Below are 25,282 nucleotides of genomic sequence, written 5' to 3' on the forward strand. Positions count from 1 at the left end.
GATCAGGATGTATAGAAACACATCTCTGTGAGAAGGGTGGAAGGTACAGGAAGGAATCCATTTGTTTCTAGACTGGGGTTAAGAAAAGTTTAGGTAAATCTTTCTCTGCCCTGCACAGGGGCTGTTGGCTCTGCGGAGTCAGGAAGGGACAAAGGCAATTGTGGAAGTTTCACTCTGGGCTTGATTCTTCTGCCACATAGGAAAAAAGTATGCTGCCCTTCCGCTCTCCTAAGACTTTCAGCCAGTACCAAAAGGTCTTTAATTACACAGAGAAAAGCTACCAGACTTGTCATAGCCCCAAGTGCTCCAGTGGCTTGACAGAAAGTGTGACCTACTAGGCTCTCATAAACATATGCTAAAGCTTGATTTCTGGTCTTGCTTTTTATAGAATGAGTACCTGCTACCTCTCAACATGAAAGCCTTAATGCCATAATAGCTGCTGTTCACTGCTCTGGGTTCATATTTGAACTCTTCACCCCCCACTGCAGTCTCCAAGGAGTTACAGTTTCTCATCATTCCCTCTCTGGATTACAGTTTGAAGCATATCATTTGTTTTCCCGGAGAAGCTGCAATTAGGACTAAGAAGAAAAGGGCTGTGTGTGATTCATGTGAAAAGTAAGTTAGGGGCTTTCAGTAAAGAGGGGGATAGAGGAGGGAGGATGATATATCAGTTCACTTTGAGAGTCCTAAAGTGAAATTACAACATCAATGCTAACTAAGTCTAACTTCTGTAAACTCACCAACTGGGAAAGTTTTAATTTTGGTTTAGAGTGGCTTAGAGAGGAAAACAGAAACTGAACATGAAAGAAAATGCTCTTCTTCCTCTCCTTTTCTCTACTTGGCTAGACTTCCTTTTGTCCCTGTGCCAGAGTCAAGTATTCCTGAGAGGCACTTTCCAAAGAGCATCCCTCCCACCCTGGTACTCAGGCCCTGCTGAGCGGTGCTAGCATCTGACAGATACAGAAATATCCACGTGTGCGTTCTGCTTTTCTCCCACAAGAAACGTCAAACGCCACAACTCCCCAGTTCTGGTTTGAAGCCTAATTTGAATTTCTAGGGCAAACACTGCTTCTGGGCGGCAGTGACCGGTAGAAGGGCAGAAATACACTCGGAAACACACACCGTGACGGCTGGCAGCCGCTAGCTGTGCGGAGTGTCCTCCCCTCCACTTCCCGCTTTAACCTTTGTCTATTTCACCAACATATCCCTGGATGGAAAGCCATAAGCTTGGGCGGCTTCACACTTTCCAGACTGGGGCCGGGGGGTGCCGCGGCTCAGAGCTGCGCTCGGCCCGTGCCCGGCTCCTCGGGGCGGGCGCGGCCGCGGTTCCCCCGCTGCCCAGTAACGTTACCGGGCTCAGCGGCTCTGCCCGAGCCCCGGAGAGCCACTCGGTGCAGCCGCGGGGCCCGCGCTCCGCCCGGGCAGGCTGGGGAGGCAGAGCTCGGGGCGCTCCCCCCGCGCGGCGCGGGGCGGGCCGGGGCGGCGGGCGGCACCTCGGGGCCCGCCGGGAGCCGCGGGGGCGGGCGGCCGGGGCGGAGCGGCAGCCGGCATGGGGGCCGGGGCGCTGGCCGTGCGCGTGAGTAGGGGCTGGCGGCGGGAGCGGGAGCGGGGCGGCGCTGCCGGCGGAGCGCGGCCGGGAGCGGCTGGGGCAGCCTCCTCCTGCTCTTTCTGCTCCTTCTCCTGCCGCCCTCCGCCGGGGTCCCGCGCCGGGCCGGGCACGGGAGGCGGGTCCGGGCCCGGCGCATTCTCCTCGTCCCGAGCGCTGCCCATCTTTTCTCTCCTTCTCTCTTCTTTCCTTTTCTTTCTCCTTCTCCCCGCTCGGCATCCAGACTGTTTTCTTTGAGTTTATCCTCCCCCCTCCTCCTCTTCCCTCTTTTTTTTTTTTTTTTTTTTTTTTTTTTTTTTTTTAACCCAGAGAGCAACTGCGCTGCTCGCCGCGTTAAAGTTGTTGGATGAGCTGTAAAAGTGCGTCCCTGTGACATATAAATAGCTTTTTTTTTTTCCTTTCCCAAGTGTCTGGGCGGCACTTTTTGGCGGCATCGTGCAGAGATGATTAAGTTCCTTTCCCAGTCTTGAAAATCAGCAACAGTGGCATTAGTACTTGGACACTTTTTCCCTGGGTAAAGTCAGATCTTCCACCTATAAGGCAACATAACACTGACCTCTTTGTTTCAGAGCTGTTTTCAGGCTTTATTTTGATTTTGGTTAGATGTGTATTTTGGATAACCACGTAAGTTTTTGTTCCTAGTTAGCGCAGCCTCTTCAGATCCTGAAACAAGGTCAAAAATTTCCTCTTGTTTCTGTAGACATGGCAAATGTCTGTCGCTTCTCATGCAGATTTAAATAGTGCGTTTCCCCAAGTAAATCCAACTCGGTGACTCAGGTTTTCAAATGTTGAAACAGGCTGGAAACCTGTAAGTGAGCAAGACTGTGAGGCTAATTGAAGTCCTTAATTGGAAAAGCTCCCTGAGCATCACAGCTGCTCAGAAACTGCTCAAAGGATTTTTACTGTCCTCTGAATTTAACCTAGTCTACATGATTTGTCCCTTGTCATGTCTCTGCCTGGAATAAATATTGTTTATTATTCATTGAATCCTGGGTGGGAACGTGTCTTTTTAAACGAGGTGTGGTATTTTAATGTTAGTCAAATTTTAGTCCAAACAATGGTGTATCTACTGTTCATTGTAAATATTTATAAGATGGTCACAATAATGCAATATTGTGGTTTTGTTTCACAAATAATAAAACATACTTTTGATGTTTATGTAAAGAACATCTTTTGTAAATATCACACGGGTGTTGTGTGGGACCTGGGACTGCAGAGCACACATATGCTTCAAATAACTGTTTAATGGGAAAAGCACAGCCAAGTGAGTGAACTGCCAGATCATTTTATATCTGAAAGGACAGTCATGCTTAATAGCAACGTAGCAGATGCTCATGTTGCTTACAGACTGCAGTAAAAATATTGTGTCTCAAGTGAAGAGATTTTAAAGGCTTGTTTAAAATAAAATAAAATATGTATGCCGTGATGAAATCCATCAACACAGTAAAATGTCAAGACTTAGCCAAGAGTCTGAGCACTTTTTTGTGTTACTATACAGTATTTTGCATGTGTACAGTTTTTACTACCAGTTTATTGATGAAACACAGTAGGAATAAGTTTCTTTTTAAGCACCATGCCAGTGGTTGGCTTCTTAAACGAAGAGATTGAGCTCTGTGGTAGCAGTGACTCCCAGTTCCTGCAGTGTGATTGCAGCTGTGGTGGGTGATGCTGCTGCTCTGCCTTGAACTGTTTTCCCAAATGTGCATCCTGTAGGCTGATTAAGATTTCTATCTATCAGTCCTACAAATTAATTATGTATTATTTTATTCCCCTGGGTTTTATTTACTATCCTCCCATGGTTTCTCTGTCACTGCAACTCAAAACTTGTGGGAATGTTGTGCCTCCAGAAGACCCTGTGGGATCAAGGTGTTATTGTGCAGTGGGTTTTCCACCCCTGTTGTTATGTGTGATTAGATTACATAGTCCCTTTCTAGCCTTAAAACCTCAGTAATTACATTTCAGACTTAGCAGATACTGAACATAACAGAAAATCTTTCATAAGGATCCATCTCACCTGACAGTGGCCACGATGAATCCCTAGGAAACAGTATTTGGAAGAAGAGTGTGGTGAGCCTCCTCCAGAGAGGACTGCCCTGGCAGGCAGTCAGGGAGACTGAGCTACTGCTGGTGTATTGGGATTGTTTGTGTTTGTAACCCATATGATTTTCATGAATTAACAACAGCAGTCTCCTGCTTACAGTTACTTGTTATTCTAGTAACAAACTTGTCCACAAAAGTCTGTCTTTCCCCCTTACCTACATCCTTGTTCCTCTTCTAGTGTTTTCTCTGTTAATTTTTACTTTCCTGCTTCACAGAGTTTTTTTCCTATGGATTAAAACAAATGGAGCCAAACCCTTATTCTGGAGCATAAAAGCCAGTTTTGATAGATGTGCTTGTGTTGTGAGCACACAACCTTCTGCAGCAAATGTGACTCATCATGTCTTTTTCCCCCCTTTAAGCAAAGCAAATCGGCCGTGAGGTTGAAGGAGGATATGAGAAAGGTGGCTGTGCTTCCACTGAACAAGCAGAGGGACACGACCTGTCCAAAGGTGTTTGGTGTGAGTCTTGTGGAGCTCCAGCAGCAGGGACTGAGCAGAAATGGAATCCCGATAGTCGTGTGGAATATTGTGGAGTACCTCACCCAGCATGGTAAGCTTAGGGGAGTCACTTCTCCTTAGTAGCACTCTTTATGTAAGACTCTTCAAAGGGAGCAGTGTGGGGTTTTTTTTGTGGCATGAACCACAGACAAAGAATATTACTGTATATGGTTTGTTTCTTTTTTTTTTTTTTTTGCCTTGATGCTGAACTTTCCTCTTAGTATGTTTATAAAGGTGAACTACAGTATTAGGTAGCAGCATATTCATAAACAAGCTGTTCAGTTTATAAATGGAATGTATTCCATTTGTGCAGGTTTGTGTCATCTTCCAGTTGCAAAACATTTGTCTTTAACACTTTTTCTGTATAGAGATAGTCACAGGCACACACACACACATACACACACATCCCATCAGAGAATATTACTGAAAAGGAACACAAGTTCTTCCAGGTTTTCAGATATATTCCAGTTATTATTCATCCCCTCAAGGAAGGAGGTGTTCAATTCTTAGCTTCTCTTTGCATTCATTTAATGAGACTTTAGTTCCTATTGTTGAAATACATGTCATTTCAGAAACCTAGAGCACCACTGGTGCACAGATGTCTTGTATGGTATTTGATCAGCAATAGAAAAGATTTTGTAGTGGTAATTCCATCTTCTAAGGAGCTGCATCTGGTTTTACCTTAAGGTTTTTCTTTTAGCTACTCAGTAATGATAATCCAATTGTAGAGGCTTAGATTCTATGACCGTATCTTGATAGATCCTCAGAAGCTCATAGATGCAAACATGGCTTGAAAATTACCTTGGATTAAGGTACAGTGCAAATTTAAAACATGATCCTACCTTTACACAGCAGCATCTTGCTTTATCTATTTCAGCCTGCCTTGAAGTGGCCTGCTAGGACATTGGAATAGAAAGAATGGAAAAAGCTTTCCATCGTTTAGGGTTTAATCAAAACCAGAAACTGACAGACACTCTTGACTGCAAGTTGTGGGCTGTGCTCTGTGTTCCATAAAAAGATTGGAATCCCACACGACAGTGTCTCCCAAATATGGACTAAATAAGCCAAGTTTTCTATTCTGCAGCAAGATTAGCTGGGCTTCTGAATGCCAAGTTGATTATCTGGCCCTGATAGAGATAAAGGCCATTCATTTTCTGAAAAATGCAAGCAAGATCTCAGAGATAGCCTCTTATATGGAAAGTTGTTAAGATGGGTGTCCTGTGTTTGTGTAAGGTTTGTTTTGTGAATTAATGGTGAAGTTAACTGTGAAGGCATTTTTAACAAGGGCACAGACACCCAGGCTGACTGTTGGGTAGCTACATCCTTAAACTAAGTTTGCATTAAGCTGCCTATTTCTGAATTTATAGATGAAGTCAAATTTCCCTGTGCTATATTTAGTAGTTTCTAATTACTGTTTTCAGGATGTTCTAGCCTCTCTTTGTTTCCATAAATGAGTGGGAGAGAGGGAAGGAAGTTTGATCTGTCTGGGAGCTGTGGCCTTTGCTCACGAGTGCTGCAAAACTGAAAATCTTTATTGAGATGAGGTGTTTTCTGCCCTCGAGATGGCAGCACAGCATGTCACATGAGAATGCATTTTGTTGTGAATGCAGGAGCACAAGCTCTGCCAGCAGTATCTCATATTAGTCAAGTAAAATGTTTGAATGCTTGTCCATTTTTCCCCTTATTACAGCAGTTTGTCTTCTGGTCCAATAAAAGAGATTATTTTTCTCTACAGACTCTGCTGCCTCAGAATTGATTTCTTGGAGTGGAAGCATTCTGTCAGATTGCAGTTCCTTGATGTCTAGTCTGAACTGATGAAAACAATACACATTCCAATCCTCTTAGTGTTATGCTTCTGAGGGAGAGCAAGCAGGTCTATAGATAGTATTAGAAAGGCAGAATTTTTGCAGTGGAAATGTTTTAGAGAAAAAGTAATTTACAGAGGTCAGTTTTAGGGTCTTCACAGAAGATTTTGAAGCTTTACAAATGCCTAGAAAGTGCTGTTCAATTTAGTGTGATTAGTCTGACTCCTCTGTTGAAGCTTCTTTTTTTGTACATCTCCTTTACTGTGTGGGGTGTCTGGCCTGTAGAGCTTTTTCATCATTAAATACTTTGGGCTTTGTGCTGTCCAAGATACATTATTTGCTCTTTGAGATTTCCTGCTACCATAAAGTTGCAGAACTCCCTATGGAGTTACTGCTGCACTCAGCACATATTCAGATGGTTTTGCATCATGATGGTCGTGGGTAGGAACCTGTTGTCCTGGATCATGAAGCTGGAAGTAGTCATGTGTATGACAGTCCTGCTCAAGGTAATGGGCTACTTGCAAAAAAGAAACAACAGAAGTGTTTTGTAGAGCCCTTTGTAGATCCTTTTCTGTTGAGATATACCAGTGGAAAATGTGGCTGTCTCAGTTGATTTCTTGTGGTGTGAGTAGTATTTTTTTTTTTAATATTGTGATGTATTAATTGCCCTCATTTATATTACTACATGTATGTTACTCAACTAGAATATGTTTCATCATGTCACTGGTGGTTCAGCTCAATCTTAAATCAATGTATAATTCCAGGTATGACCCAGGAAGGTCTCTTCAGGGTGAATGGCAGCATGAAAATGGTGGAGCAGCTGCGTCTGCAGTACGAGCGTGGGGAAGAGGTGGAGCTCGTTAGAGAAGCTGATGTGTACTCAGCAGCCAGTCTACTGAAACTGTTTTTGAGAGAGTTGCCAGATGGCATTATCACATCTGCCTTATATCCCAGGTTCATTCAGCTTTACCAGGGTAAGTGGGAGGTAGAGTCTTCATCCTTCAGTGCACTTTCTGGATAACTGGTTTCTTAGTTTGCTTACTTTGTTCCTCATTTCCTTTGGCTTCAGCTCTTACCTGGTCCCAGATGTGCAGTTCTGTTACAAGAGGCAGAAAAATATTTCTCATATATTTGGTAAAATCTGAACTATTTGTGATTTTCTGCTCTGCTGAATAAAAAGTGAAATGATCAGCTGGTTTATTTGGGTATGCTTGTAGACAATAATTGCATTCTCTTTAGGACATGGATTTACTTTGGTTTGCTGGGGTGGTTTCTGGCAGTTTTGTTGTAATGGGCTCTGAGAAGTTAAGACCTTCATCCACTGGTCAGATTGGACCAAAAGCATACATTGCCAAAGTTTCTGCTTCTCACAGACTAATGTGATTGTCCATCAAAAAAAAAATAAAAACAGTTTCCAAGTAACAGCAGACCTTATGTTTTATTCCCTGTCATAGCACACAACCTAGAAGATTTCTTTTTTTCTTTAATTCATGCCCCCTCATCCACCTTCAGGTGGTGGATCAGCCATAGGAAAGGGCACCACTTCTGCTGTGGAAAGTTGAAAAATCATTTTAAATAGAGTTATGCAAGTTTCAATCTAATTCATCTGTATCTGACAATCTCTGGTGCTGGTAGGTGGAATAAGTGGTGGTTGGCCCTGTTCCTTTACTGTGTGGGTCACTGACAGTTCATCTCTCTTGCTGCAGGCAGTCAACACTTCTTTATGTTTTCCTCAGCAGCTGCAAGGTGAGTGGGTAAAGTTACTGGAGAATGCACAGGAGGAACATGCTCTCTGACATGCATCCCTAGTGGAAGATGGGGCAAAGTTCTCACACTCTTGTCTTGAGGTCTCCCACTTTTCTTGCCATCAGTGGAAAGGAGGTTTAGCTATTTCCAAGAAGAGTGAGAATAGTACCATGTGTTTTCTTTCTTTCTTTTGTTTTTTTGGGCTTTAGAGAGTGTTTATGGTGCACTGGAGGAGAGCTTTGTGCTTTACATTGAGTGCAGACATTTCAGCTGTAGGTTGTATGTAGACTGTTTAAAATACCTTCCCTATTTAGTAAAGTTGTCTGATGCACAAGGATAGGGTTCAGGAAGTGTTGTGTAGGAAGGTGCTTGGTTTTAGAAAGTCCCTTTTTTCTGGTCATTGCTGTGCTTTCTTTGGGGACTTTCAGATTTCACCAGGTCTAGCTCATGAGCTGCATTTAATTATGTTCTTATAAATGACAGCTTAAGTGTAAGTGAATAATAAATAAGTCACACCTTTGCTGTTCCAAATCTCTGCCCCCACAAAGGTCATATTGGTGTATTGTACCAGGAACTACTCATGTCCTTTGTGAGCACTACTGTTTGTGGTGTTTGTGGAAAGGTTAATTTGTTCTCTCTCCCACAAGAAAGGCAAAATCCCCCCAGTACTTTCTAGGGAAATGACACGGATACCATTACTTAGCAGATTTACTCACCAAACTTTCTTGTTTCCAAATAAAGTTACTGGTGTAACCTATAAACCTAGTTCTGCAAAAATCCATCCAACTATGACGTGTCTTCATAGCTGAGTTTGCCTGTATTTCACAATAAGATCAAGCTAAGTGCCATTATAGTTTTGATTAGGGAAAAAAACCTCTTATTTGAAAAACGCCAGTTGGCTGTTGTGGCAAGGGGAAGGGTTTTGTAAATTTTGAAGAAAACCTGAAGAGTTTTTCACACCCTAGAAAATACAGTATAAATGAGTAGTTATGAAAGCCGCTGTGATTTTCATCGTGTTCAGATCAGCTTAGGTGGTGGGTGGGCATTTGCTTGCAGTTAAATGATCAACCAGCTGTGTAGGATTGCAGGAGTTATCTGTTCACCTATCAAAGTATGTGCAAGGGTATTGGTTGCAAAATGGTACTAGGACAGTGCCTGGGTGTTCATTTTGTAAATTGTGAAGAGAGTAGGTCAAACTGTTTCTGAGTCAACAGGTTATTAAAAAATAACTTTGAATCTGGAGCCACTTTACGACATGTCTGCAGTGAAGGCAAATACAAGCTCTGTCACAACCTCTCTGTTCCCTCCTGTTGAAGCTTTGCATGGGAAATGTTTTTCTAGGATTATGTTAGATTTCTTTTGGTGTATTTTTAGGGATTGTTATCAGCATTTTCTAAGTGAGCTGAGATCTTAGCCTGAGAAGAACACATAGTTACTTCACTTACTATAAAAATGGAAAGCTGGACTGAAAATTACAAATTTTGCATGTAGCTGTAACCCTTTTCAATTCCAGCTATTGAATTTGTTACCAAATCAAAGAGAAATAATCTGCCTTATTATGAAAGAGAGAAGCTGTCCTGTTGGTGTTCAGGAGGTGCATGCAGCTGGTTTGGCATTGCTGTCTGCAGCCTGTGCAGTGTTGTGTGAAACAGAGCTCTACATACTGCCCTCAGCTCCTAAAGTGCTTTTGTTTATATAAATATTCAGTGTAATGCTAAGGCTATGCAGTTCCATAAAACATGGTGTAGTGGATTGTGGTGTGTCCTGGCATTCTCTCTGTGCCCTTGGAGAAGGACAGTGGCATTGGGAGCTGGGAAGGGCCTCCCTCTGTACTGATGTTGATCAGGGATGTGCATGGCAAGCACAGGCCAGGGACACACTGATAGTGACCTTGGTGTTGGCCAGACTCCTCACAGTGCCTCACAAATAAAGGCTGCTCCTTACAGGGAGTTCTGCACTAAAAAATGTCCATCACAATCTCTTTTTGTGACTGAGGCTTCACTGCAGAGCAGTTCCCACCCGTGCAATATGGGCTGTACTTGGAGAAACCTCAGCCAGAAACTAGCAGCTCCCCTACAGCAATCCCTGCCTGAGCTTGTTTATTCCCTCTGGCTTTTCAGTCCTTATCTTCTGTATCATGATCACTGGCTCTAAGACATCTGTACATACTAGGAACTGTACATACAGCTCTTACCCCTTTCACAGGTCACTTGCTTTCATCAAGACAAAGAGCTACTGTACCGTAAATTTCTTTTTTGTTGTTGTTTTGTTCCCTCCTCCAGTGGAGGTACAGTGAAATGCTATCTCTGACTTCCTCTCTTAATCTAATTAAGTTTAATGCTATTTCATCACTCTAGCTTCTTGACATTGCTCCATCCTATAGAATTTATATTTTTTCTGTGGACCAGCCACAAGATGTGAGTTCTGTTTCACACACCTCCTTCTGCTCACAGCCTGTGATGGCTGGCATGATTTTGTCTGGTGCCTGTGAACAGCCTTGCCTTTTTCAGGGAGAGGGATGGGTGGCAGTGGAAGGGAAGGAGCAGCTCCCTTCCAGAGCAACAGGTCAGTTTACAGAACACTTAGTAGCCAGCAGCTGTTTGAGTTACATGAACAAGCAGAACCAAAAATACAGCTTGTGTTGGGGGATTTTGGAGGTCAAATTTCCATCTGAACAGTGACTGTGAAAATGAATAGATGAGAGCTGACCTTTTAATTGTGGTAACCAGCAGTGCACCAAATCTAATTCATTAGATATCTGGGATTCTTCAGGACTTTCTGACATGATTTTAACCTTTTCCTTTGGCTTTTATTGTCATTTTAGTGTAATCAGGGCTGTTTCCAAGCTAGAGTAATAACTTCTGTTTTCCATATTATGATGACATTCGTTATGCAGTGAAAACTCTTGGAATTGGATTTTTATGCAGATGATACTCACCAGAGTTGAAGAAGTGTGCTCTTCCTCCAGTATGTTGGAATGAAGGATAAATAAGTGCTGCAAAGTGCAGTAATAATAGAGAGTGAGGTGTCTCAAGCTGGATTGTAACAACAGCCTTCTTATGAGGAGGGCTTATAACATTTCTGCTCCTGATGCCAGCAAGGCATGATTGTTTTGGGTTTTTTTTCTCTCTGGGGCAGGATCACATCTGAAGGATGGTGTCTGTAGCAGATTGTTTCTTGGCAGGAAGAGACTGGAGTCCCACTTCCCATAGATTGTGGAGGTGGAAAAAAATGCTTTAATTCCTCCTGCAGCCCTGTAGGTGCCATGGTAACTGCAATGCACAACCTGCTGCCTCTGCCAAGGATCATCTTCCCAGGGCACATGGAGAGCTGCTGACAGATGCAGGCTTTTCTCTCTGCCCTCCAGTCTGGTAGCATGCAAGGCAGCTGGGAGCTATGCAGTGGTAGCATGACACTGAGCAATAGCCTCTCTTCCTCACCTCACAGCACAGATAATTGGCTGGGGCACTATCATAATGTGGCTTCAGTGCTTCCACACTGGACTTGTTTGGGGTCAAACCATTTGAGACTTGAGCAAAACAATTGCACACACCTGTTCATAGGAGCTCCATATCTTCAGTGAAGTTCAGGCAGCATGAAGGAATAACATGAACAGAAATGAATTGGGGAATTAGATTGTGTCTCTAGTATATCAGAGACTCAATATGTTCAGAAATAGCATGAGGTATTGGAAAATATGTCCCTCTTATTGTGAGCTGTAGGTGTATGCTGAAATAAAATGAGACTGAAAACACCCTCACAAATGTGTCTGTACCTCCTACACTGTTGAGACTCCTGTTTCTAGTTAATTAACATTTTTTGAGAGACTGCCTGTCCTTTTCACTCGTCTCCTTGACTCCTTCCTAAGTAATGAGTCCCTAGTTCAGCTTTGAGGTGCCAGCTGCCCTTTCTGGCTTCCCTGGTCCTCTGTGTTTTGTGTCCTCTGGCTGCTGAGCCTAGACATAGCCTGAGGCTGCTGGTTCTGTTCCCTTTCTCAGCCCAGTCCCCTCTTCATTCTTGGTTTCAAGCCCTTCCTGACTGCACATCTAGCTAAGCTTCTCTTGCAGGCCTTGGCTGAGATGCTCTCTCTTGCACATGGCTTTTGGAAGGCTCCCAAAATAAAAAGTTGAATGCCTTTGTATGCCTTCCTCTTATCTTTCATTCTTATTTTCCTCCTTTCCCATTGGCACAATTTTCAAAAGAACTGGATATGCTATGCTTGAAAATCATGAATAGTATAAACCACTCTGATGCTCTGATATTTTTCTGATAATCACTACCAGCTCAGTAAATCTTAATGACTGACTTTGAAACAAACTGAAAAGGAGGAGAAATACTCCAAAGAATGAGTTGTTGTTCGGACTGAAGACTGGCTTTGCTCTCTAATAAGTTGTAAAGCTGTTGTATTTGAAGAAATTGTCATGGATAGCAGTCGTAGACTTGAAAACTGCAGAAAGTGCATGGAATACTGTGTATGCATGTCACTGTCTAGATTCACCACTAATTATAAAAGGGATTTTTAAAAATAAAACTGAAATCTGTGAAATGTCATCAGCAGAATAATCAACAAATTACTTTTAATTTTTGGATGCTTTTGTAAGAAAAACTTGAATTCCTTCCATTGTCTTTTCACTGGAGAAGGAGGAGAGAGAGCAATCCCCTATTTTCTTTTAGATTTCACAAGGAGAAGAAATAATAATGAGGAATAATAATCAATAAATGAGGTTTGCTGCCTCATGTTACTCAGTGTCTCTACATCCTTCAGTTAGGGTAGTTTCTCATGATCATGGTGTGGTATCTGTTCTTGAAAATACAGAAATGAACAAAGGTTTGGCTGTAATCAGCAGTAACATTTTTGATGTTAGTTCACACCTCATAAAACATCATGATTAATGAACAGGGGCATCCTACCCAGAAAATAGTAAGGCCACAGGACCCAATAGCTTTGTTGTCAGAGTGCAAACCTGTATTGAAAATGTTTTGTGGTGGCTGGCTATTAGCATGTTGCTAGTTTGGAAGGGATGGAAATTCCTCCAGTAAATGAAAAAGTATCCATCAGTCTAAAGTCCCAGGGGAAGACTTAGAGAGGCAATTAGTTATCAAGGGCAATCCCTAATTAGATGACAGTGTGATGGTGATGGAAGAAGTATATTTTTTCTGAGAGATAGCTTTAGCTTTCCTTATCATTACTGCAAGCAATTTGTAGTACAAAACACTGTGCTAGTTACTTTGTTATCTAAAGAAAAGTATGTTAGGAGCTGAATTTTAATGTTTTGGCTACATGGAAATTAGTTGTGTTTTGTTTACTTTTAAGCTTCATGACAAGATAATTAGTAATCAAGTCAGAGACTGTACAGTCCACTTTGATCAGTGCAAATACAAATGCACTGAAATTCCTTATTGCTATTCCATTTAATTCAGCCTTCAGAAGCCTCCTGGAATTTTGCTGCAATAAAAGATCAGGTTTCTTGCTGTTGCCAAGCTGATTGCTAGTAGCAAAGTCATGATTGTTTTTTCCTCTCTCTAACTGTAAAAAGCTTGTGATAAGCAAGCAAATAATTTTTTTTTTCTCATCTGCTTCATGCATATTTGATATTTGACTTTTCTAAAGGAGCTGATTTCTTATCTGTAGAAGAAAAGGATATAATTAATCAGTGGGTTAAAATGCTTGGTCCTGTAATTTAAATTTTAAACTTTGGTCTGCTGTGATTAAATAAGTAATACTGAGTCTGTGGTACCAAAACAGGCACATAAAAGTGATTTCACCATACAGATAAAGCTTAAAATAGCTTTCTTGCCAGGTACAGTGTTAGGCATGTCAGGTAATGCAGGAATCCAAAGCATGGAAGCAGATGAAATCCCTCAAGTTTCAACTGTATCAAGTGGCAAATAAGTATATAAAAAATCTCATTTATTTGCCAAACTATTTGCAGGATAAATCCTGTTCATTAGCAAAAAAAAAAAAAAAAAAAAAAAAAAAGTCTGATTGTAAAGCAGAAATAATATTAGAACTCAGTGGCTGAGTTCTCAGGAGTCACTTTCAAATATTTTTATAGAAACTGCTAATTTTCACAGCTAACCACTTTTCAAAGCACTCTACTAAAACACTCTTCAGCCCAGCTCTGGAATATTTCTGGGAAATAAAAGGTAATAAAAAAAAGATGAGGCTTCTGAAGTCTTTATACATACATTAAATAGTATTCAAAAAGTTTTTGTTTCCCCTCCTTTTTTCTCTCTAAAAAAAAGTGGAGCAAATGTAAAATGTTCTTTTTTTCTTGGAACACAATCTGTGTGATGTTTTTCTGTCAGTCTTCTCTGCATGCTGGTAGCTGGGCATACAGCAGAGCAGCACCAGCAACCCATAAAGCTGATAAATAAAGAGAAAAGTACTAGAAATGCACAGATGGCCTCATGCTAATGGACACTGCTTATAATTAGATCAGTGCAGAAAACCTTCAAGGCATGGGGTCTTCTGTCTGAAAATGATTTTTCAGAGTCCTTGGGGTTTTCATGCAAATGTGAAAGTTTCAGTAACATTACACTTTCATGGAGAGGAGAAATTAATATTTGCAAGGACTAATGCATCTTGTTTTGGTATAAAGGGAAAGCAATATTGACTTGTTTTCAAAACTTTGCTTTTACTGACATGTAAACTCAAGATTTTGGTGGGTATAAATCACTTTTTGAAGGTTTTTTGGGATGGAGGAGGGGAGCAAAAAAATTTGCACGTGAATTCAATTCCAGCAGCAGGACACAATTAAGCAGGAGCAGTGTGTGAGACCAAGCTTGTGTTCACCACCTGGGTCTGTATAAACATCTGTGAAACATCATGTCAAGTTCATGCCATTTTTACTTTAATACTTGGATGTGACTCAGTTCAATATGGAAAAACTTTTATCCATACCTAAATTCTAGAAGATTGTACAGTATAACAAGTCTGCTCTCTAACATGGGGCCATATTTTGATTCATTTTGGAGTGTGGCAGTGCCCAGAACAGTCTGTTTGCCATTAGGGAGACTCCTTCCTGATTATGTAGCAGAGTTGTCACCCACAGAAGGTATTGTAGTGCTGTTATAACACTTTGCATTTCAGGAGACTTTTTGTTTTACCATTCTTACTTTATTATTTTTCAAGGTTTTCATAGGAAGGGAAACTAATAGTTTGGGAAGGGTTTGGGAAGTAGGGATGACATCCAGAAGGAGCATGGAATCTGAAGATTTGGTAGAGAGGGAGTTAAAGCAGATTTATCTGTGCCAGGTGGGGATAAACAAGCTCTAAAGCTCTTAGCTGACTGTTGTAACTGCTCAATCTGCTCAGGAAAAAGGTTACAGCATAAAGGTAAGAATGAAATGGTGCCCTTGGTGACCAGGGTGAGAAACACACTCGTTCCCTGAGGAAAACAGTATATGTGTATCTCTAAGCAGAAGCAGGAGTAAATTTAGGTCCCACTGCTTGCTCACCCATGTAATTAAGTTGGCAGCAATGAAGAAAACCATATACATATGTTTTTTCTTCTTTTTCCTAGAAGATGTTTCTAGAAATGACACACAGAAGGAAAGTTACTTGAAAGAGCTCCTTAAAGAACTGCCTGATGCTCATTACTGCCTGCTGAAGTACCTGTGCCAGTTCCTGATAAAGGTTGCTGAACATCATGTAGAGAACAGGATGAACCTGTGCAGTCTTGCCACTGTATTTGGACCAAACTGCTTTCAGTAAGTTGGGCTTCTTATTTTTCCCTGTTTGCTGGCAGGTGGCCAGAAATGTAGATGTCAGAAATCTGATTTGTCAGGGTGATCAGATTGAGGCAGTGACTAGGGCTTCAGTGTTAAAGATGTGTTTTGAGTCAAATGGAAGTGGAGTTGCTCTCCCATTTCCTCTTGCTGTTTGCTAAACTGTTAATCAGTTTTGTATTGCTGCTTTGGTAGCAGAGGAGAAGTATAACAGTGAAGGGCCTTCAGACTGTCAGTGCAAGGAGGCTTCTGTTCATACAGGTTTCTTCCTTTGCTGTCATTTGATATTGAGTGCTTCTCTCCAAAGGGCTTTGACAAAAGATCCTTGGTGGAAAGGGACTCCAATGGAGCACTCAGATGCTGTATAATTTCTAGTGATGAATACTGCATACTGTCTGCATGTTTGGCCATGTGATCTGGTGTCTGCCCTCAGATGCTGATGTTTTTGGGCTCTCTGGCCTAGTGTATTCAGAAATTGATTTGGAGCTTGTGGGGATCCACTGGTCTCTTAAGACTCCTTACTGGACTTGACAGTTTTACTGGGTTCTTTCACTGGATGCAGTTCTTGGGTGCTTGTGCTGAAGATGTGTTTTATGTGCTGGTGGAACTTGCAGAAGTAGTCAGAACTATTATTTCCAGGTGCAAGAACACTCTTGAGTGAGAAGGTTTCTGTCACTGCAGTGATGCAGTGAAGTGCATCACTCTGCTTCACCTCTGCAGTGAACCCACTGGCTGGCATCCAAGATCTTGGACATGGGAGACTCCTAAGCAGTTTAGTTCAGTCATCAGTCTTGAAAGATGTGTGGTATCATCAGGAAGAGGCAAGTGGGTTCCTTGTATCACTGTTGCATTTGTATTGATCTTTGTAAAATATCACTCTGGACTAATACTCAGTTGTCTGGTAAAACTTAGTCTCCTGAAGCCATTAATTTAATCTGTCCACCTGAGCTTCCTTTCAGAAAGAAGTACATTTCTTTAAAGAGAGAAAATAGCATTTAGGTTCCTATAATATATTGAGACAGTTTCACATACTTGGGATAGATGTTGACTGCTGTCCTTTTAAGGAGCATATCTTTGTTCATTGATTAGGGAGAGAACATACAGAGACTATTCAACTAAAGCTTGTCCTAGTGACAACACAGCTGCCTTAAGATGTTGCTGGTGGATAGTGAAGGTGAATTTCAGGATTAAAGCATTTGCTGTGTTAGTACAAAACTAACTCTCCAAAACAAAAATGCTCAAAAGACAGTACTATGCATGGAAATGCATGAATATGAGAATTACTGGAAGCACAACACTGCACATTTCTGACAAGGAAAAGCAAAACAATTTTTAAAACTTGCATTCATATGGGTAGTTTGGGAATTCCTGTCTAAATGTATTAGCAGAGTTCAGAATGAAGTAATTAGAAGAGTTTGATTTCAATGGCTAAATCTCTATGGCTCAAGCTCCCAAGTGGCTATTAGAATAATTTTTAGCTTAGTCATCACTTCTTTCAGGAGTAAAAGTTAGCTGTGCATATTTCTGGTGTAGAATGCAGAGAATTGTGGTTCAGAATTGCAGTCAGTTTGGTTCCTAATATTAAACCAAAGTGTAGTGTTAAAAACTATAGTTGTCACCACAACTGATGTCTGCTCCTAAGATAGCATGGAGAAGATGCAAGAGATTTTGTGAGGTACAGAGATGGAAACACCTCATTCCATTGCAGAAGAGTGAGGAAGGCAGAGTTCACTGGAGGTGAAAAACCAAAGGTTCATGAGTCTGTATGTCAGTGTAACCAGCCCAGCAGATGTGACATTGCTGAAATAAGTGCTCGTGTGGCAAAGGAGGCATTGAAAGCAAGGCTTGACATTTATCAAATGGCTAAGGTGTTTTTTAAAGACCCAAATAGGTTAGAAATGGGGATGTAGATTTTTATTTAAAATAAGTTTTACCATCTGGTAATTCAGCTATGTGTTTCATCAGATCTTAATCTTTTCAAGGCAGTTCAGTCTTGTGGTCCAGACACAAAGATTGTGAGCAACAGTTCAAATAGCCTTTTCTCCTGTGTTAATGGATGCACTCTTATATTGCTGGAACTGTGACCATCTGTACCAACAAAGATTTATTTGATGGGGGAGGACAGAACTTGCAGCACTGTTTTTAGTATTGGGCTTAACCAGTTGGTTGCCCAAACATCCAGAAGATCCTCAGAACACGTTTCAGAGCTACAGGGTAAGGCTGCCTGAACCCTGCTTGGCCAGGGCTGTCTCTCTCTGCTGGCTGCAGGCAGCCCATGGAGAAGCTGCAGAAATTAAATATTGGCAGGAGGCTGAAGAGAACGCTCCTCTTGCTTTGTGTTGTTTATTCAGAGCAGTGCATGGGGGTTTCTCCACAACAAGGAAAGAAAGCTCAGCATCCAACTTTTCAGCAATTACACTGCTGAAGCAGGGAGAACTGAGATTTTTCTGTCATAAATTCACACTCATGTCTAAAATTAATGTCAGAGTCTGTATAGTTAATGCACAGTATCAGAGAAGATAAAGTCCATCTGCTGATAGTGAAGGACTTCTTTTGGCAAGGTATTTTTAGTGGCAGTTTAGCTACTTAAGCATAGCATCTCATATTCCATATCTGAAGTTGTTTAACAGTTGAATAAATCATGCTGCTTGGCCACTTTCCAGTGGCTTCAGACTTCATTTTAATTCTCTTAATCTAATTCTGTTTTTCTGCATCATATCCTTTGACATGTACCCCATCTCCTAAACTTTCAACCCTTATTGTTTTTATCTTATCCAGTACTTTCCCTGCTTCCTTACTTGCTGTTTGACAAACTACACTGGTGCTTTTCTAAGAAAGATTATCTTCTTTCTGTATTTCTAATGAATAGAAGGGAAAAAATGGCTATTTGCATTCCTTGTAATGAAGTGTGATGTAAGATATAAGAACACGTAAAAGGGCAAGGTCAAACAGCTCAAAAAAAGATTTGAGATTTGGTTCACTGTTTTCTCCCCACTTGGATTGTTCAGATTTATTGTGATGGAAGACAGAGGTCAAGTATATTGAGAAATACAGCCCTGGAGGAACAAGGAGCATGAAGGAACAAAAATAGTTGTCTTTTCTGTCACTGGGCTAATCTGTGCAAAGTATTAACATTTGCAGCGTGGTTACTCTTGGAGGAAGTTATTGTCCATTGATATGAATTTCAGCTTCTGGAGAGACATAGTCTTAGTTAAGGCTCTGCTTGGCTCTAACAGCTTGTGCTGAAAAAGAGAGAACCAGCTGGGTTTTCTCTCCTCCTCTGTGTGCTCCAGGAGCTGCTTCCCTTATCCCTTTGGTTGGCATGGTAAGACATGAGATCTCACAGAGTGATCAGAGGATCCATTTACACTCATTTTTTGTAGCTCTCTCAAATGATGATCTCTGTGTGTGGCCTCCACCATTCAAGCCCTCATTCACTTGGTTATGTGTCATTCCAACAGAGATTAAGTGTGTTTTGGGGGTTGCTGCATCTCCCCAAGAGTGGCTGCCAGATGCAGATGTCCAGTTTTAATGCTGGAGTTAGATGCAGTTATTTATGTATCATAACTACATAACAGAAATTACACAAAGGATACTAAGAAGAGTATATTATCTTTGGATATGGAGAGAATGGTAGATTGTAGGGTAGTGTAGGTATTTCAGAGATGCTGATCTTGAAAGAATTAGAATTTGATCTGAAGTTATGTGTGAATGTCTTACTGTGGTTTCTAGCAGCCTTGGAGCCTGCATGGATTGGGTATATAAAACAGAAGTGAAAGTAGAGGGGCTGAATTAATACTCCTCAGTGAGTAATGTTGGCCTTCCAACATTATGTGGATGGGCTTTGTTTTCAGGCAGTGCAGCCCCAGTCCTGCATCAGTCTTTAAAACAAATGTGTATCCAGGATCAGGGGCAAACTGACTACTGAATGGTTTAAACATTAATTATTGCAAATTGGAGCATGGAACCATAACCTTTCTTACAGGGTTCATATAGATTTTAAATACTGCTTTTCTGGCACTGTAAAGGAATTTTTCATAAGCATTCAGTATGCTGAAGCCTATAATGAGAGTTTAAAACATCAAGCATAATATAGCAAGGCTCTCTGAATGTTTTCATCCATAATTATATTAAGTACTCATGAATATTTGAGCTCAGCAGTGCAGCTCAAATGCAATCACAAGGAGTGTTTTTGAAGAGCCTCTGCTTTGAAATATTTGGAGATGAGAGCAATATACTTTGTAAGGGGATGTTAGACTATGGACTGCCCTTTGTCCCCCTTTATGTAAGTTGCACTCTCTGAGATGCCTACTGTCACTGTAATCTTGTGATGAAAAATGGAGCTTTTGCTGAAGCACAAAATTAAGCCAGTCAGTAAACCCTTTGTGGCATCATTGCTTTAATTGCTTTGTGTTTCCTGTGTTGCCTGCATTTTGCATTCTATTATTTATTATTATAAATCATTATGTGCTATTGCTTTATTATTATTTATTAGTGCTATTATTTTTTATGAATTGTTTGTTATTTTGATAGCAGTGCTCATGGAGCAGAATTACCGAGTTGACCTAGGCTAATAAATCTGATCCTAGAGAAAATAATCTGGAACAGATTTTAACAGACAGGCAGGTACATGCCCCAGAGTTGGCTCTCCAGGGTTCTCCAGTATCACAAGAGCTAAAACACTTCTGCAGAATCTCAGTAGTTGTATCTGTCATTGGGTTTCACCCAGATTGATGAGATTTAAGCCTGCAAGTGATGCAGAGCACGTAAACGAGTCACACAGAGATGAACACCTGTCTCAAGTGAGTGTTGCTGTATCTTTAGCTATTTACTAGACTGTGATCTTGCAGCAGAGTCTGCAGACATGAAAATGTGCCTGATTTCAGATGCACCAGGACTGGTGTGTTAGGACAAATCCCTTTCATCAGCTGAAGTGGAGGAGTTATGGCCATGGGGTCACATCTGTTACAGACACAGTAAAGTCCACCTAGAGGCACAGAACAGATTGCCTCAAATTGTAATCTCTGTCAATTACTGTGACTCTGCTCTCAAAATCTCCAGTTGGGCTTGTTGAGGGACTCGTGGGCATCTCAGGTGCTAATGAAAATGTTTTGTCGGGGCTGGAGAAACAAAAATTCCATACAGTGTTTCCTGTCCTTTGAGTCCCTTAATTTCTGGCAAGATTCCCTGGGAGAATGGTAAGGTGAATTTGTGGTGCTTCTCTACAAAAGGTTCTCTACAAACAGCAAAAGTAGTTTATAGAGCATATAACTCTCCATGGTTGTATATTAAGATTACAGTGCTGTCATTCCATGCAAGCTGCTTCTGCAAAGCCACTTGGGGAAATGGTAATGTGCATCCTTTATCTCAGACAGGGTGGGGTCAAACACTGTTGGGAATTCCTAATGAGATGACCCTTTCACATGGAAATCTCTGGTTCTTGGTTGTGACAGGGAGCTGTCAGCAGTTGCTGCCTGGGGGAATCAGTTCAGTGATGTCAGTTCAGCTCATTACAGACAGATGACTACTTCCAGGTCCTCCTGGCCGCTTGAAACAAGTTTCCCAGGTGTGCTGGATGGTGACAGAGCCTTGTAGAGATGCCTGTGCCATGTGCAATGTTGGTGTGTGTCACTGCACTGCTCTCAGTGAACCTCTCAGGAGATCCACTGTCTGCAAACCCACTCTACATTCAGCCTGTTACAGCTTGTTTACAGAGACCCTGAGTAAATTAATCTGATTAAATGCCTGAGAGGTAAGGAATTCTTTCACAGTGAGTTAATATGACCTCAGGTCACTTTACTTCTGAGTAAAAGCTGTGACAGAGAGCCTTGCTGTGGTTTAACCCTTTGAGACAAGCTTTCCTGAGCATCCCTGTGTAAGGAGAGATGAACTGAGTCTGGAAAACCCAAAGAGCATGTGGATGTGGTGTCTGCATGGACAGGAGCTGCATGGAGCTGCTCTGGATGGGCCAGCCATGCTTGTAGGACATTGTGCAGAAGTGTGAAATGCTGCTGAGTGTCAGATTTTGAAATGAAGAGCTGATGGCCTGATCTGATTACCAAGTAATGTTTTACCTTTGAGAACTACTGCTTTTTCTGCTTTAAAATTACTTCACCAATAATTTCAGTTGTTAATATCCTGCAAAACTTGTGGTGCCAATGCACCCTTGCCCTTGACCCTTCTTAACTGCATCAGATATTGTTAATGCTGGTACCTCATTTAGACAAAACACATTTTTTCCAAATACTTAATGTGGACTTACTGTGCTTTGCACACAGATCATTCAGAGCATCTCTGGAAAGGGCAGATGTCCAGGGAATCTAAGGGAGGGGACACTAAAGAATTTTCTCCTGCTCTGCCTATGCTGTGTATCTGTTGATGACTTTCCAAGCCACTGTGATGACTTCAGTGGGAGTTTTCTGGCTCAGATTGCTAAGATAGATCTGAACTTATCAACACTTTTTCTTCTAGAAATAACCATAGAAATTGCACGTTTATGCCACCCTTCTGGTGTTTGTAGTGGTGAAACTGATGCTTCTGGTGCTGCTACTGAAGTAATTTGTACATCTATGGCTGGAAGGGGATGAAGTCCTTCTGTTGAGGATTTTGTAACTGGAGTAAATTGTGTGTCTAGCTCCCAGAGCAACGCAGTTGTAGTGCCTAATTAACATGAAAATAGACATACAGGGGCCATGACCATGAGCAGTTTTATCCTGTGATTTGTTTTAACAAGATCTTCACAAACGATCATGAAAAATTTCCAAGTAGGGTGTGAATCAGGAAAGTGGAAGTGTGGGAGAATATTTTCTCGAAGATCTGGGTTTTTCTAGTCAGTTGAAGTGACATTTGTAGATGTCGTGACTTTTCAGAATGAGAAGAGCTAAAGCAAATGCTATTTTTTTTGCACACATTTTCAGAAAAGTCTAGTCAAACTGGTAGATTGTGCAGTGTGGCAGCAGATGGGGTTTACTTTGTATAAATAGGCAGGGTGGTGTGTGCTCATACTATAAACTTCAGCTCAGCATGTATTTCTTGAAAGGAAAATGTCACCATGGAGAGCTCAAAGAGTGTAATAGTCCTTATTGCAATTGAGGTCTAATAATAGCAGTTATAGGAGAAATATGTTAGAAACTTTGTTAAATATGCCTGTTTAAGTGGCAGAGAGGTGGCAATGAGTAAAATATGTTAAATTTCCATTAGAATAAATCGATTCATGGTCCTTTGCTTAGTTACACTCAGAGAGAGGTGTAAAAAAGCTTGAAGCCATGAGCTTTAGCCTTGTATTTTCCACATGTATCTCACCCTACTCATACAAAATTGTTCAGAATAGGATGTTGGATTTTTCACAGGTTTGATTTAATAGATTTTAACTGACAAGGTAGTGTGGGGAAGGGAGAGAAAGAAATCCATGTAATTGGGCAGAAATTAAAAAGTGTTTTTGTGCTTTGTGGAAACTTTATTGACTGGACTGTTTTTCAGCCAGGTAGAGTTTTTTGATATTAGCTGTTGCCAGTAGGGAACAGTTGGCTGCAGTTCCCAGCAGATGTCATTTAGGTGAAAATTTGCTGTGTGGAGTGCAGTGGGTTACTCTCCTTGTTAGCATGCAGATGTATGGCAGAGAATAAAGCATTGAGAAGGATCAATAGCTTCTACAAAAAGGCACTTTTTGGAGGACAAATTTCTGGGAGCATCAGCTTTCAGAGCCTTCTTGTTGAAATGCACATCTGGCCCCAGTAAACTACAGTTACAGTTTTAGAGTAGGTAGTTATTTGTAATTTTTTTATTTACTCTTTGCAGTAAGCAATGGTTTACTTTCTAGTTACATCCCTGTAAAATAGCTCAGGGGAAATTTGTTTTCCTTTTGTGGGTTTGGGTTGTGTTTTCTTCTCACATAACTGCTTGTTGTCTTCAGCCAAAAGGTACTTGAAACTTTTTTTTTTGTTTTGGCTTCTCTGCTTCTTCACTTTAAATCTTTCCTGTGTTTCATTACTCCGGATCATCAGTTTCTGACACTTTATAAAGTCTTTAGGAAACTCATATCTATGCAGCCACTGGTGGTTTACTGAGAAGACTGTGTCTGCTGGAAATACTGTACAATAAGAAACACTGAATTATTGCAGAAGAAGATTCTTCAGAGATTGTACTTTTGCATTAAAACAGAATTCAAGTGAGTTTGGGGCCAATAAGATTGTCCAATAAATTGTGCAGAAAGCTTATATTCCAGCAGATGATCACTAGATACTTCAATGAGTTGTGAGTGACGTGCATTTTTTGCTGCATGAGAGAGTTGTGTGAAATACATAAGGAAACATGCAGATACATATAGTATCTTCCCTTTTCTGTGTGCTTTTGAAGTCTGTGGTAAGCTGCAAAGGGGCCTGTTTTAAGATAGAAAGAAGCCTCTTCTTCAATAGCCAAGTAGCTAGTTACTCTCCCAGAAAATGGGTCTTAGGAACCTTTCTGTATTAATCTTTTAGGCTCTTCTGCAAAAGGCAGCATCTCTCTCTGTGTTTTAGAAGGCCCTTTGATTTATGACCCTACTTTCAAAAGAAATGTTAACTCAAAAGTTAGATTTAAAAATCTGGTGTACAGCATTGGGTCATCTGAAGGCAAAGGCCTTGTTTAACTTTCAGTGTTTTGCTTAGCATGTGGGATTTCTTAATTTTTTCACTCATCCTTCTTGTGTACCTTTGAGATTATCACAGACAAGGTTTTGGAGGAATCTGACTCTTGAATTAACAGTTCAGAGCATGTAAATGCCTGGGCTGTCTGCATTGTGGGTTGTGAAACAGCAGAGTTGGTGGCACCTCATTTGGCGTCTGTCTCAGTTCTGTCCCTACCTGGATTCTGGAGAGGGTAGTTTGGCCAACAAGTCTGGTATTTAATATCAATGAGAAAAACTGCAAACAAACTGTGATAGTTGTTACCAACATTGACACAGTCCTCATTTCCAAGACAAAGTTTCCTGTGCCTGCTGTCCAGCCTGGATCCATAACTGAAATTTTACAGAGACCCTCTGCAGAACCTTTTGAGTTAAGTCCCTGTAACACTCTGCTTTGTCATCTCTCCGATTCTAGCGTGCCCTCTGGATTTGAAGGGATGAAGGAACAGGAGATCTGCAACAAGATAATGATAAAAATGCTGGAAAATTACAATGCCTTGTTTGAATTAGAAGGCTTGAAGAAAGATGAAGAAAAGCCTGTATGTGAGGAACTTGCAAGAATAATTTTGGTAAAAGTGAGTATCTCTAATATTTCATTTTCTCACAGCAAATCAATAATTCAGGTTTATTTCAGGCTTCAATTCAGAAATCTTTTAGATAAGTGGAAGTCAGACTCTTGTGATAATGTTCTGTGTTATTGATTGGTATGCAGTTCACACATTGATTCTGCTGATAGGCTAATTTTCATAGCTAGTCTGGAAGTCCATTCTATTAAACATCTTATTCTTTGTTGGCTACACTCATTTATGCTGGAAATATAATCACTAAAACTTAAATGTTTTTAAATGAGGAGGCAGAAAAATTTTAGGAGGTGTTCAGGGTTTCTGACATGGTTATCATTCATGGTGTATTTCAGTGATGATGAACTTTGGTACTCTAGGACAGTGTGAGGTTTCCAGCCTTTGTCTTTGCCTTTGCTTGAAGTCTGCCTGTCTCAAACATGCACCTGAGTTTAAAAGTCAGGTGTTCTGAATGCACTTGAAGAGAAACATTTAATAAGAGTTACTCTGAAGAAAGTACATTGGAGCTCTTAAAGAAAAGTGATATAGTTAGAGTACTACAACTTTGGTGGGAA

The 25,282-nt window shown here is 41.1% G+C and overlaps 1 protein-coding gene across 5 annotated transcripts in view; it reads left to right on the forward strand.

Annotated features, from left to right (window-relative positions):
- The first annotated feature begins 1,466 nt into the window (after positions 1 to 1,466).
- Positions 1,467 to 25,282, forward strand: part of FAM13A (family with sequence similarity 13 member A) — a 115,026-nt gene continuing 91,210 nt past the window's right edge. For 3 of the 5 annotated variants that reach the window (XM_079305781.1, XM_079305784.1, XM_079305785.1), the window contains exons 1-5: positions 1,467 to 1,576; positions 4,066 to 4,255; positions 6,773 to 6,982; positions 15,281 to 15,467; positions 24,563 to 24,722. In XM_079305781.1, the coding sequence (XP_079161907.1) occupies positions 1,550 to 1,576; positions 4,066 to 4,255; positions 6,773 to 6,982; positions 15,281 to 15,467; positions 24,563 to 24,722 (774 nt within the window). In that variant the 5' untranslated portion in view covers positions 1,467 to 1,549. Of the gene's footprint in view, positions 1,577 to 4,065; positions 4,256 to 6,772; positions 6,983 to 15,280; positions 15,468 to 24,562; positions 24,723 to 25,282 lie in introns of those variants that run through there. The other 2 variants (XM_079305783.1, XM_079305786.1) reach the window with 2 other exon arrangements.

This window comes from Erithacus rubecula (genome assembly GCF_903797595.1).
Source record: "Erithacus rubecula genome assembly, chromosome: 5".
NCBI classification, from domain to species: domain Eukaryota; kingdom Metazoa; phylum Chordata; class Aves; order Passeriformes; family Muscicapidae; genus Erithacus; species Erithacus rubecula.